Below are 13,465 nucleotides of genomic sequence, written 5' to 3'. Positions count from 1 at the left end.
TGATACAAACAGGCTTTCCATTTAAACTTTATCTTCATGTTTAAGCTTAAAACTTGTATCCAGTCTTAAAGGGTTATTGTTATTGTTTGTGTAGTGAAAAATTATACAATTTTACATTATACTTTCTGTATCTATTCCTCACACTTATCTAGATCTCTGCCTGCTGTCTTTTTGTTTACTCGCAGTGGGTAAAGATCAGTCCATGGTCATGTGATGGACAAAAAGCTGCCCAGCTCGTTACACGATAGATATCCAATTAATGAGCTGTGACTGTAACATGCTGTGCACCTGTGTGTCCATCTCATGACCACAGACCAGAAGTAAACCAAGAACGTCAGATATTAGAGAGGAATTGATACAAAAGTATATTGGAAAATTGTGTAACTTTTCATTATACAAACAACATTTCTTTGCTGAAACTGAACAACCCATGGGACCGGTTTAGAGTTGGCGAGTAATTGAGTTCTGAGTTAAAGAAACTTTGTGTAGATAGGTCAATAATTTTATTTCTTTACTTAATAATCACTATGGTTGTACATATTGTGTATTAAGTAGTAAAGTGGTTTTAATGCATCTGCTGTGCTTGTGTGTTTGCAGTTTGAGTCCATACAGCTATGACGAAGGCTGTTTGTCAAACAGTCAGGACCACATCCCCCTTGCTGCCCTTCCACTTCTGGCCACGTCCTCTCCACAGTACCTAGAAGCTGTAGCAACGGTTGTTCATCGAGCCAACCAGGTCTATTTGGATTTCATAAAGTCACAAGAAGGCATGTCCTTTACTGGGCAGGTGAGTTAAAGGAAGACTGAAATTATTTGATACCTCTTTATTTATAAAGTGAATAAAGATTATGCTTTTATTTTTATTTTTTTGCTAAATAAGTTTGACATCTGATTGGCATGATAGTATGAAGTGTACAGATCCAGAAGCAGCTTGCTCCATACATTATAATGTTCACTTGCCATGCTAATACAGCTTCTTTTCATTTTAATGGAAACTGAATTGCAATATAACCGCATGGACATTATATAGTGTATGGAGTCAACTGCTTCTGGCTCTGTACACTGTATAATATAGGGCCTGGCAGAAGTCCTTAACAGCTAATCTGTGTGGAGGCTGGGTGTCAGCCCCTTCTGATTTGATATTGAAAACCTATCCTAAAGATAGGCTGTTAAATAAATAGATAAAATCTCAGAAACCCATTTAATGCATTAACATGGCATTAATTAGAAAAGCAGTACTGTCCTTTATCAGTCGAATCAATCCCCTTCCCATGCTTCTCTGGTGTCTGCTGGTCTTTCCCTTGTATTCCCACTTAACACCCAGGAAAGCCCATTTATAAATGAGCAACCAGACAACAGAATATTCCCTTCTGTAATGCCCTGTAAGGGTTGTAGAGCAGGGTCATCAACGATTTTTTTTTTCCCCTTCCCTGACAGAAATGAAATTTTATCTGCAAATTGTATTTAAGGACCCCTATTAAATATTAATGGTGCCATTACTTTACTTGCCACATCTAAAATTCCGCATCAATGTCCTTGGGAACATACACTAGGTCAGTGATTCCAATCTAGGGTGCCATGGAGACCTCTAAGGGGTACCACGACAATCCGGAGGCATGCTACACTGGCATGCGTAGAATGCCGATCTAGTTTAATAGAATGGTGGATCAGGAAGCCTTTATCTTCCTGCTCTATCACTAGGGCATATGTTGGTGAAGACCTGATGCAATGAGCTGCAGACAGGAGCAGCAAAGCTCCAAGAGAACGAGGATGGCTAAGTGTTGCTTGTTCTTTTATTTATATGGTACAACTACAATGTGGGGGCCACCAGGGAGTCTTACTACTTGCCTTAGGGCTACTAAGGGATTTTTGTAACGGTAAAACATTAATTTTAATATGTGCTCAATGGCAAGTCTAGGATGTTGTAGCTTTGAGGATGCAGTCAAATGGTGAAGTTGTTATACAGTTACAATTGCATTAAAAATGCATCGTGAAAAATGTCTAGAGCTTTGATTTGGTGTTTGGTGAAGTTTTCTAATTTTACAAATGAAACTAATTTAAGTTTCAGCTTTAAATTCAAAAATTTAGTGAAAATGATTTGGTAACCGTGCGCAGAGTCTGAACAGGTAGCAAAACGCTGTGCTAGATCATTTCTAGATTGAGGCCATCTCAGTGGTTCCTTTTATATAAAGCACAAGATTTGCTCTGTCAGGCCTTTCAGGGTTATAGTGGTGTAAATATAGGTAAATGCTGTGAGCTGTTTTTAGGAAGTAGTGGACATGATGAGCCTGAGTATAGCAGAAAGTTGTATGCAATAGGCATAAGGTAAGACATGTATACCATACTTGTATTCTATCAACAAAGTCACACCTATTGTAAAAGCATCTCTGCTGACATAAGGGATAATTTGTCCTTCTGAGGTCCCAAGGGCCATAGAGTGAAAAACATGGTAGCTTGGATTCTTGCCAGCTCCAGCTGGATGAGAGACCTTTGTGAAACTTCAATTTTCCATCAAACTTAGCAGGCAATGTTTTTATTACTAATGGCATTAAATTAAAGCTGATGATAAAAATGGAGTCATTCATCAATAATAAGTGATTATTGGGTAGAATTTAACAATTTTAAGATTCTTCTTTTTATTTCTTTTTTAATCCACTGTCCAACTTGAAAGAAAAGTCTAAGAATATTTGACCAGTGTGAACAACTGCAACAGCTTTTATGGGATTTGTATGGGAGTTATTTGTTTGGTTCAATTATTAACCTACTTTTGTTTAGTGTGCATGTCCATCTTAAAGCATAAAACTGATAGACTATGTTCATTTTACTTAAAATCCTGGTTGTATTGTAATGCTGTAGTAAATTGTAATTCCTTCTTTCAGGTTTGTTTGGTTGGCGACTGTGTTGGAGGAATTCTGGGATTTGATGCCTTATGTTACAGCAATCAAACTGTGTCTGAAAGCCAGAACAGCAGCCGCAGAGGAAGTGTTGTCAGTGTTCAGGTATCACACATTCATTCATGTTACCCTTTCTGTCCATTACGTTAAAAGTAAATGCCACAGGTTACATCTGGAACATTGCTATGGGTAACATGTCCATCCGTCTTGCCACTTGCTTTCTGACATTTTCTGAAACCTTATTTCTTTTATTTTTACTGAGATACAAAAAACTAATACGTTAGCTAGAATAGAGAGAATATGTAATGACGTTAGTGTTAGAAGGCTGCTTATTCTTGTTCTTTAGCACAGGATAGCAAATTAAAGCAGATACCACTTTACTGCTACCGGCAGTATTTCCAGTATTTTGCTGTGGTTTTAGTAGAAGTATGGACTTATACTTAACACTTTCCTCCTCACAAGTGGGTTACATTCTGATTAACATAGGAAAATAAACATCAACTCCTTAATATATTTCTTCCAAATCACTTGGAATCCGATGACATTGGGGAAATCTGTGACATACAGAAGATGGGGACACTAAAGGGAGTCTACCACCTCCCCCAAGCATATTCAACTGTCACCATTGTGTTACACAACTAAATGTACGTCTGTTATGTATGTCACATTTGTAGAATTGTGAAAAAACAACTTTAAATTAATATACTCTTGCTGCTGTCCCCTAGCATCTTCTGCCTTGGTCTGCCATGCAGTGAGGGTTGATCCTCCTATTGCTATGATATCACCCACCCAACTAGCAGTAAGAGCACCCCCAATGCACCAACTGCCTCATTTCCATAAGTCTTCAAAGTTGTTTTTCTCCAAACTTGCAAAGTGACCTATATGACAAAGGTATGTTTCACTGTAATGTGCCGGCGATAGAGTAATATGCCCTGCTTGGCAGTGTTGTAAAGGTCTCCTTCAATCACTTTTATTCACAGTAAGAACTTCTAGATTTTTTCAGAAAAACTGTATATAAAGTGTGTTTTTTTCAGCAGTATTCAGAGTATTTCCCCATCCATTTTTTTCATCTGTTAAAATTCAATACAGTTGTTACTTAAAGTGCAGGATATTAAAATACATTTTTTTAAAACCTTCTCCCCTGTGGCACTGGTTACCTGCTGTGCCAAGTAATACATTTACTCAGTTACCTTTTATAGAACTAAGAAACAGAACTTGCAGCTTAATTTGGAGAGTAGGGCGAGGGATTTCACCTGAGTGTTCCCAAAACAGTTAGGTCAAAACAGGGAACTGGGGAACAAAGCAGCTTGTCTTTTGAGAAATCTGTTTAGTTAGCAATGTTGGGATCCAAGCATTTCTATTGTATCTTGAACCTGTAATGGACCTTTATTATGCACTGAAAAAGGGTTTGTTTGTCATTTAATATAGGTGATCATGGTTTAAATCAAAAAACAATAGCAGTGCCCACTTTACTGTTTTCTTGTTTTTTTGTTTTGTTATGTTTTATATTTGCTTTTCGCCTAACACTTTAACTGCCAAACACGAAAGAAGCAAAGCATAGAAAGTAGACTGAGTAATCTGATTGCTGATATATATTATTTTCAATTTCTGTGACTTTGATACACCTTCCCTTAGAGTCATTATTGGACATATAGCACTGTTAAATATCTTAAGGACGATATATGATAAATTTAATATATAAAATAAGTGATAGGATTGTGCAGAAGTGAGCTCAATACTGTTAAGGCTATATTGTTGTCATAGCAGCTTCATCTCTGCTGATGTCGGCTCCTCATGTATGGATTGTCATGTCCGAATCTAAGTGAACCAGAGGAACATTAATGCTATTAATGTAAATAGAATACACCTATTGTAACTAAATACTCAATGATACAGTACAATCGGTGAAAAAATATGATGGAATACATGGAATGTAAAGCACCATGGAATTAATGGTGCTATATAAATAAACAATAATAATAATAATAATAATAATAATAATAATAATAATAAAAATAAAGTAATAAAGAAAAGTTTTAAACAAGAATAATAAAATTTTGATTTTTCAAAGTAGTTCTGTTTTTCTTTAGTTAGCTTTTTATACTATTTACATTCTCCTAAGAAGCTTCATGATGTAGTCACTTGGAATAGTTTTCCAACAGAGTTCTCAGGTGTGCTGAGCACTTGTTGGCTGCTTTTCCTTCTCTCTGCTGTCCCTATGTTTGGTTTAGGTTGTAAAATAAATCATGGTTCCACTAAGTGCAAACCAGATGGGGTGCTGCAGTAGCCATGCTTGCTTCATGTGCCTTGAACTTTTCAATAAATTATAAACTGTGTTACCATCAAGCACTCAAACATTATTACACCTTCTCCATACTTCACGGTGCCACATATGTAGATCACAAAGTCAAGATCGTTTGAAACAAAAGTACCAAAATGTTTTTTGTAGGAAAAAAACCTGCACCTAACATCTGTCAATAAAAATCTATTTCCTGTAAGTTGTTTAGCATAGTAAAACCATATGATGCAAAAAAAAAAAAAAAAATAAGCCAAAAGGGTACAACATAGTAATGATGGCCTGGTACACAGTTGAAGCCTATATGAGTTCCTTAAGGTGGCCCAGCCAAGTAATATTATGAGCATTTACTATTTTATCCAGTAAGTTGTTACACACATTGCTGTACGGGTACTTTGATGTGTTCACTGTTTATTCCAGGACACAGACCTCCTGTCTCCAGGCATCAGTGTCAACAACAGTTACTGCAGTAGCTCAAACCTGGAGACTAGTAGGCACTTGAGCCGAAGCAACATTGACATTCCTCGCAGCAATGGTGAAGATCCAAAGAAACAGCTTCCACGTAAGAGAAGTGATTCCTCCACATACGAGCTGGACACCATCAAACAGCACCAAGCATTTCTTTCTAGGTATGTAAATACGGATCACTTACAGCTGTAATGTAAGCTTTTAATTTAAGATGTATTGCCTCATGTATAATAGAACATTCCAAGTATTTTTTTTTTCTTTTTTGAGTGAATGTTTATTATAATGCTGCTTCTGATGATGTTTTTACATGCTGCAGATTAGTCGCAGCACTTCCAGCTAAAAAATGCTTCCAAAATGAAAGAAAATGGTATATAAAATGGAGATAAGTGGTCTAGTGTTGTCCCTCATAAACCCCAAGCAATGACAGCCCCAAATCATGTATTCTATTCTTGATATAACACAGAACCAGGGCTAGACTGGTACAAATAAACCAATTGCTGTATTCTACACAAGTCTCTACCCCACACATAACAAACAGGAGCCCCAACTTTGTTTTAGTCTTCTGATCTACACTTTTCTTCAAAGCTGGCCCCATCATTTTTGGTCCTTATCATGACGTTCCTCTTACTCTGTCACCAGAATGATTCCTGCCCTCATTCTTGTCCTCACCACAGTATCCCTTTTACATCTCCACTAAAGCTGCAATGATGGTGTAAACTAGTATACAGTAGACATCAATGACACAAACACAAGCTATCCAGAGGGTACATGCAATAGCTGCCAGCAGAACAAGCTGTTATATCTGTCTTCAACATTAACACAATTTTATTTCATATAAACCTCTGCCAAACGTGTCAAAATTCAACAAACTTCCCCCTCCTTTAGTCTGAGAAATTGGAACTAATATGACTATGTAAAAAAAAGAAAAGTCCTGTATGTGTTTTGCATTCATTGTTTTGAATTCATGTGAACAGTGAAAGCAACTATGTTACACAGTAGTGGTGTAACTTGCATTGCTTACTTTGATCCAGCACTTGTAAGAATCCATTGAATGAACTAACAAAATATGAGGATAAATTGAAAGACACAACAAGTAGATGTGCTTGCATTGCCTACTTACAAAAGTTAGTATTTTGACATTATAGAAACTGGCACTTATCTGTTTCCAACTTGTCACAACCCACAACCAAACAAAGAAATAAATAGTAAATAAATATCATTCTTGTTTTAGTATGTATGTTCCTACCGTCAGTTTCACCTCCGATGACTATCTTGTATTTATAATGTTTGTTCACAAAATGTCTTTACAGTTTACACTCAAGCGTCCTGAGAAATGATCCAGGGTCTCGTAGATCGAGCAGCTCAACAATGCTGGATGGAGGCAATATCGGGAAGTTTGAATTTGAGATTTCGGATTTCTTCTTATTTGGGTCCCCTCTTGGACTGGTACTGGCTTTGAGGAAAACTGTGATTCCTGCTCTTGATAGTAAGTGCCCGTGACAGTAAGAGAAACTAGGAAAAGTTCTCCCTTTATGAATCAGTGCCTTGGTTGCCCAGATATTGCAGTTTTTGTAAGTTTTGTAAATATGCAATTGAGCTCTTTGGATCAATGAAGTTGTTACTATTGCTACATAGAGGTATGTAGCAATGCCCTCCTTGGTCCAAAGAGCTCATTTGCATGTTGATGACACCAGAAATTTTCTCTACAATAAAGGCACCAATTTGCAAGGAGTAAACACAGGTTAGGGTCAAATGAATCAAGCTATCTGCAAGGATTTTGTTGATATGTTGGGCTCTGGAAACTCTCCCTTGTTAAAGGGGCATATAATAAACTTAGGTGGCTTTGTGTTTGGCTGGGATCTATACATTTTTAAACTCCAGTAACATCCATAAAATTTCTTAGCTGCTCTACAGCAGCCATGAGGTCAAATAGCAGCAGACAATACTCCTCTAATACAGAAAAGTCAGTGATTGTAGTAACACAAGAGAGGAACAGACCACAAATAAAGAGGCTTCATTGCCCTCTGAGGTATAAGTCTTGACCCTCAGATGACACCTGACAAAGTCAGAGAAGTAAGGTTCTCATGAGAACATTCAACAACTCACTAAGAAAAGAAAGCTCTGGAAGAAATGGTCATCTAGATTAGTTTACACATAACAAGACATTTACTGGGATACACAACATCAAAGCGCTGGATGTCTCATTTGAATTGCCAGGTAGACTTTCCACCTATCCATTGAGGAACTGTGACATCATTGTGTCACAGCACAGGAATAAATTGCAAATTCTGGTATGATTTTATTCAGTTTCTCACACTGTCTTCAATGTGATAGCCCTACTGTGATCTTCCTGTAACATTAATCGCTATGTAAGCGGATTGCCATCCATTTTCTGCATCTGCTAAATGGACTCTAACATTTCTATTTTTTCCTGAATTCTTGTGAAAATAAATAAGTAAAAATGTACCTTTTGAATTAATTGTACAACAATATTTGTATAATGCTAATACTGAAATCTGACCCAACTCTGACTTCACGATTTTGACTCTACAGCTCTGGTCATATACACTACATATCATACCCTTCAGTAATTTTAAAGAACACCTTTCATCACCTCCACCAATTACAACTTTTGTGTCATCCAATAACTCTAACACAGATGGAATAGTTTGTTTTAGCCTCTACCATCTCTGAGCAGTCGCTGCTGTTAGTTTATGCAGCCAATATTCTAATCAGGCTCATTACTGTCATGTCAGCAGTCCCAGACGGACTGCTGTATACCAGGCCCAGCGGCCAGCCAGAGACCACCCACCTGACAGAGAGACTAATATTGGGTGCTGACACTTTGCAGCGACTGCTTAGAAATGATAGATGCTAGAGGAAAAATGTCATCTACACCATAATCTGTGGAGCAGCACCTATTGAAGGATCCAAGGATTCGGAGTTGGTGGAAGTGGTCAGGGGGCCCTATAATTGTGGATGCCTTCACCTGTAAATGAGCATTGTGTATACAGCTTTACACTTTCCTCAGCTGTCTTATGATAGAATGTGCTTCTAATGAGACTGAGAAAGAACATCAAATTGGATAAACTGACATGCAGCCCTAAAAACTTAGACTGTTTCTTCCTCTGTCTTGCTTGCATGCTGATTAGTGCCTCACGATCACCGATATGTGTTTGTTAGATAGGGGAATTGTGACAAATTAACATTTAAAAAATATATATGAAGGAAAACTAGGCATTTTAAAAGTATTTTCTAATATCCAAGTCATTACACTTACATTTTATACTTAGCAGGATGTTTTTATGCTTCTGTCAGACATTCCACTTTTCTGTTCCTTCATAGGAACACAAAAATGGATAGTAAGCTGGAAAAGAATCCTTTACATGATATACACCAACAGGCTTGGGTCCCAGTGACTATAAAGGTGTCTGTCATTTGCCAGACAAAAGAGCGCAGCATTCAGCGCTTTTTTTTTTATTTATTTTTTTATTATTATTTGTGAGGATTCTCAGGCTTCTAATGAAACCTCTAACTCGAACATAAACCTAGCCTAAACAAAATTGGTCAATATGTTGCATGGTCACTCTGGGATACTTGGATGATTCCTAACTAGACTAATGCAAGGACTTTATATGTTTTCCCTGTATTTGCATAAAAGTCCTTGTTCTACTTATATTTGTTATGGACTTGAGATACCATAGACAGTAGTCCATCTCCCTGTTTATGTAAGCACAGAAAGTAATAAATAAATGTGAACAGAATTATTGTAAGGCAACAATATACACTCACCGGCCACTTTATTAGGTACACCTGTCCAACTGCTCGTTAACACTTAATTTCTAATCAGCCAATCACATGGCGGCAACTCAGTGCATTTAGGCATGTAGACATGGTCAAGACAATCTCCTGCAGTTCAAACCGAGCATCAGTATGGGGAAGAAAGGTGATTTGAGTGCCTTTGAACGTGGCATGGTTGTTGGTGCCAGAAGGGCTGGTCTGAGTATTTCAGAAACTGCTGATCTACTGGGATTTTCACGCACAACCATCTCTAGGGTTTACAGAGAATGGTCCGAAAAAGAAAAAACATCCAGTGAGCGGCAGTTCTGTGGGCGGAAATGCGTTGTTGATGCCAGAGGTCAGAGGAGAATGGCCAGACTGGTTCGAGCTGATAGAAAGGCAACAGTGACTCAAATAGCCACCCGTTAAAACCAAGGTAGCCAGAAGAGCATCTCTGAACGCACAGTACGTCGAACTTTGAGGCAGATGGGCTACAGCAGCAGAAGACCACACCGGGTGCCACTCCTTTCAGCTAAGAACAGGAAACTGAGGCTACAATTTGCACAAGCTCATCGAAATTGGACAATTGAAGATTGGAAAAACGTTGCCTGGTCTGATGAGTCTCGATTGCTGCTGCGACATTCGGATGGTAGGGTCAGAATTTGGCGTCAACAACATGAAAGCATGGATCCATCCTGCCTTGTATCAACGGTTCAGGCTGGTGGTGGTGGTGTCATGGTGTGGGGAATATTTTCTTGGCACTCTTTGGGCCCCTTGGTACCAATTGAGCATCGTTGCAACGCCAAAGCCTACCTGAGTATTGTTGCTGACCATGTCCATCCCTTTATGACCACAATGTACCCAACATCTGATGGCGACTTTCAGCAGGATAATGCGCCATGTCATAAAGCTGGAATCATCTCAGACTGGTTTCTTGAACATGACAATGAGTTCACTGTACTCCAATGGCCTCCACAGTCACCAGATCTCAATCCAATAGAGCATCTTTGGGATGTGGTGGAACGGGAGATTCGCATCATGGATGTGCAGCCGACAAATCTGCGGCAACTGTGTGATGCCATCATGTCAATATGGACCAAAATCTCTGAGGAATGCTTCCAGCACCTTGTTGTATCTATGCCACGAAGAATTGAGGCAGTTCTGAAGGCAAAAGGGGGTCCAACCCGTTACTAGCATGGTGTACCTAATAAAGTGGCCGGTGAGTATAATTTATTATGATTTAATATTTAACCCTACTATATATGAAGATGCCAAGAGACTGAAAGTTATATCCAGAAACACAGAGTTACAATATATCAATGTATGTCATGTGAGACCACATGTCCATGTCGGTATAAAATATTCTTGTTTTTGATGACAGTTTTCCAGCTTAGACCTGGCTGCCAGCAAGTTTACAACCTTTTCCATCCAGCTGATCCATCTGCATCCCGCATTGAGCCACTCCTAGAGAAGAAGTTTCATCTGCTGCCTCCTTTCAACGTCCCTCGATATCAGAGGTTTCCTTTAGGGGATGGTAACTCTGCCCTCCTGGGTGAGCAAATACTGCACATATCTTACGTGCTAGAAAATATTTTACATAAACTATACAGAGTTGGACCTTTGGTCATTGTCAGAGGACACCCAATTCCACAAAATATTAGAAAGGTAGAGAAGGATAGGGGTCGTAGAAATGTTACTCCTGATATTTTTTAAATAAGTCTAAGAAGAAAAAGAAAAAATGATCAGTTATAACAATTGAGCTCTACTGGTCCAGTTGACAAAAAGAATAATGTAACCCTTGCACCTACCTTGTTCGACTATATCCTGCTACTTTTGGCTTTAAAATGATAATTTCCACATGAAAGAGTTGAGGCAAGTCTCAGGTGTTTTTTTTTGTTTTGTTTTTTGTACAAAAAAAATCTCAATAAATAGAGGGTGAAAGATTTACACTAATTAGACTGACAGACATTGGTCAGTGTTTAGTCATCAAGCTTTCCCCTATCGTGACCCAAGTGTGTACCTGGCCAACAACATCTATGTATGTTTACCATATTATGCACTTAATATTTAGTATTTGGGTAGTGATTAGAAGTCCCTTGTATAGATTGGCACTTATAGGAGAATTGTGATCTATATTGCCTGTACAACTTATTGGGCATGCTACAGCTTTTTTAATTGTGGGGTTTTTTTTCTGCTCTTTTTTTTCCTTTTAATTTATACAGATGTAATAGGAATGTTTGTAGGTGTGATCTAGTGTGTATTGATGTATTGGCAATCACCTGTAAGTCACTTATATGCTGTTGTAGGGGGTGGTTAGTGGTATAGTGAACATGATTTCTTGTGCTAAATAATGATGTCACGAATAATCTGTATGCAAATGAGCTGGTCACTGCACCTGGGACATGACCTCGTTTTACAGAATATCATTTTTTTTCTTGTGGTCACCATCTATGTCCCCTTCCCATAACCTAAAGATTGACAGGTTGCAATGAGCGACCACCACAGGTCCAGCCACAGGCCACGATCAAATTCACCAAACAGCTTATTTACATACAGACCAAAAAAATTAAATTCTCTACAGTAATACTGTGTAGTTCACTATGTTACAAATCAACCCTACAACAGCAGTTCTGAAGAGATTGTGGTGATGGTAGACTCTCTTTAATGATCAGTTAATAATGGTACAAAAATACATATAATTAACATGTTTGCAACTGGCCTTCAGCTGAAAATATTCTATATAAATGGTGGTTATGTGTCAAATAATAATTACAAAGCGGTTGTCCAGGATTTTAAAGCAGTAAAACTAAAACATTATGCTCTCCTCTTAATTCCCCTCTACCCCAATGCACTCTCCACTCTGGTGATCCACGCCAGCATTTTGCTTTATTACGCAGTGAGAGCATTCTATACATGTACATATGCCCAACATAGCCAATTTCTGTCCTCTGTGATCTTTTACCAAATATGCCAACATCATTGCTGAGACTAGTGGTCGGCTGCATTGGTCATATTCAAATGTACATCATGTCATCATTGCACTGTTAATGGATTTCTTAAAAAAAAAAAAAGCCTCCCCCCCCCCACAGCCTAGACAACTCCTTTAAGGAATGCTGCCCTTAAGCCTCTTAAAATCGTTGGTTTTGACAATGTGAGGCATTTTGCATTAGTGATATGCATCATCTCTAAACATGTGAGGCACCAGACCAGTAACCATCTTCCTGTAACAAATTCAGAGAGCTTCTGCATTATCAATATATATTTTATCACTTCGATGACATGGTGTCAACCAGTGACATGGCCATAGAAGAGGTTAGATGGATATTCCACTACACTCTGCACCTCCTCCTTGGGGACTTCTTCATCCCCACTTCAATAACTTGCTGAGCTACTCTTACAGATGGCCAAGTTGCTTTCATGGCTTGGGAGTTTTAGGCTAAGGCCCCACATTGTGGAAACACAGTTTTTTTGTTGCTGATTTTCCAGCGTTTTTTTGAGCCAAAGCTAAGAATGACTACAAAAGGAATGGGAAATATATAGGAAATTCTTTTACTTCTACTGTATCTTCTGCTAAATTCACTCCTGGCTTTGGCTCAAAAAAAATAAAAAATGCAACAAAAGTTGCAATAGAAAAACTGCTTTTCAGCAATGTGGGGCCTCAGCCTTAAGATGACTCCTCTTGGTGTAGTGGGTGGACTTATAGCTCTTAGGGCCCGTTCACACGGAGTAAACGAGTGTGTATTTTGGCAAAATACACGTGTAAAAATAAGACTTCCATTGACTTCAATGACATTTTTTTACACGTGTCAAAATACATGTGTAAAATGTCATTGAAGTCAATGGGAGTCTTATTCTTACACGTGTATTTTTACACGTGTATTTTGCCAAAATACATGCGTGTTTACTCCATGTGAACAGGCCCTTAGGCTGTGAGAGATCTGGATATAGTGCTGAGCAGTGTGTGTGTGGGGAGGGACGCTATACATAGAGGGGTGGCTCAGTATGTAGTGGTCAGGAGTCGGATGGA

At 38.4% G+C, this 13,465-nt stretch overlaps 1 protein-coding gene across 19 annotated transcripts in view; it reads left to right on the top strand.

The window, feature by feature from the left end:
• PITPNM2 (phosphatidylinositol transfer protein membrane associated 2) overlaps positions 1–13,465 on the top strand; it is a 189,163-nt gene that overhangs the window by 150,997 nt on the left and 24,701 nt on the right. For all 19 annotated transcript variants that reach the window (XM_075274038.1, XM_075274081.1, XM_075274070.1 and 16 more), the window contains 5 exons: positions 598–787; positions 2,880–2,999; positions 5,611–5,819; positions 6,969–7,144; positions 10,820–10,990. In XM_075274038.1, the coding sequence (XP_075130139.1) occupies positions 598–787; positions 2,880–2,999; positions 5,611–5,819; positions 6,969–7,144; positions 10,820–10,990 (866 nt within the window). The remainder of the gene's footprint in view (positions 1–597; positions 788–2,879; positions 3,000–5,610; positions 5,820–6,968; positions 7,145–10,819; positions 10,991–13,465) is intronic.

The sequence above is a fragment of the Leptodactylus fuscus genome, chromosome 1 (assembly GCF_031893055.1).
Source record: "Leptodactylus fuscus isolate aLepFus1 chromosome 1, aLepFus1.hap2, whole genome shotgun sequence".
NCBI classification, from domain to species: Eukaryota; Metazoa; Chordata; class Amphibia; order Anura; family Leptodactylidae; genus Leptodactylus; species Leptodactylus fuscus.
This window is presented reverse-complemented; position numbering and strand designations above follow the sequence as displayed.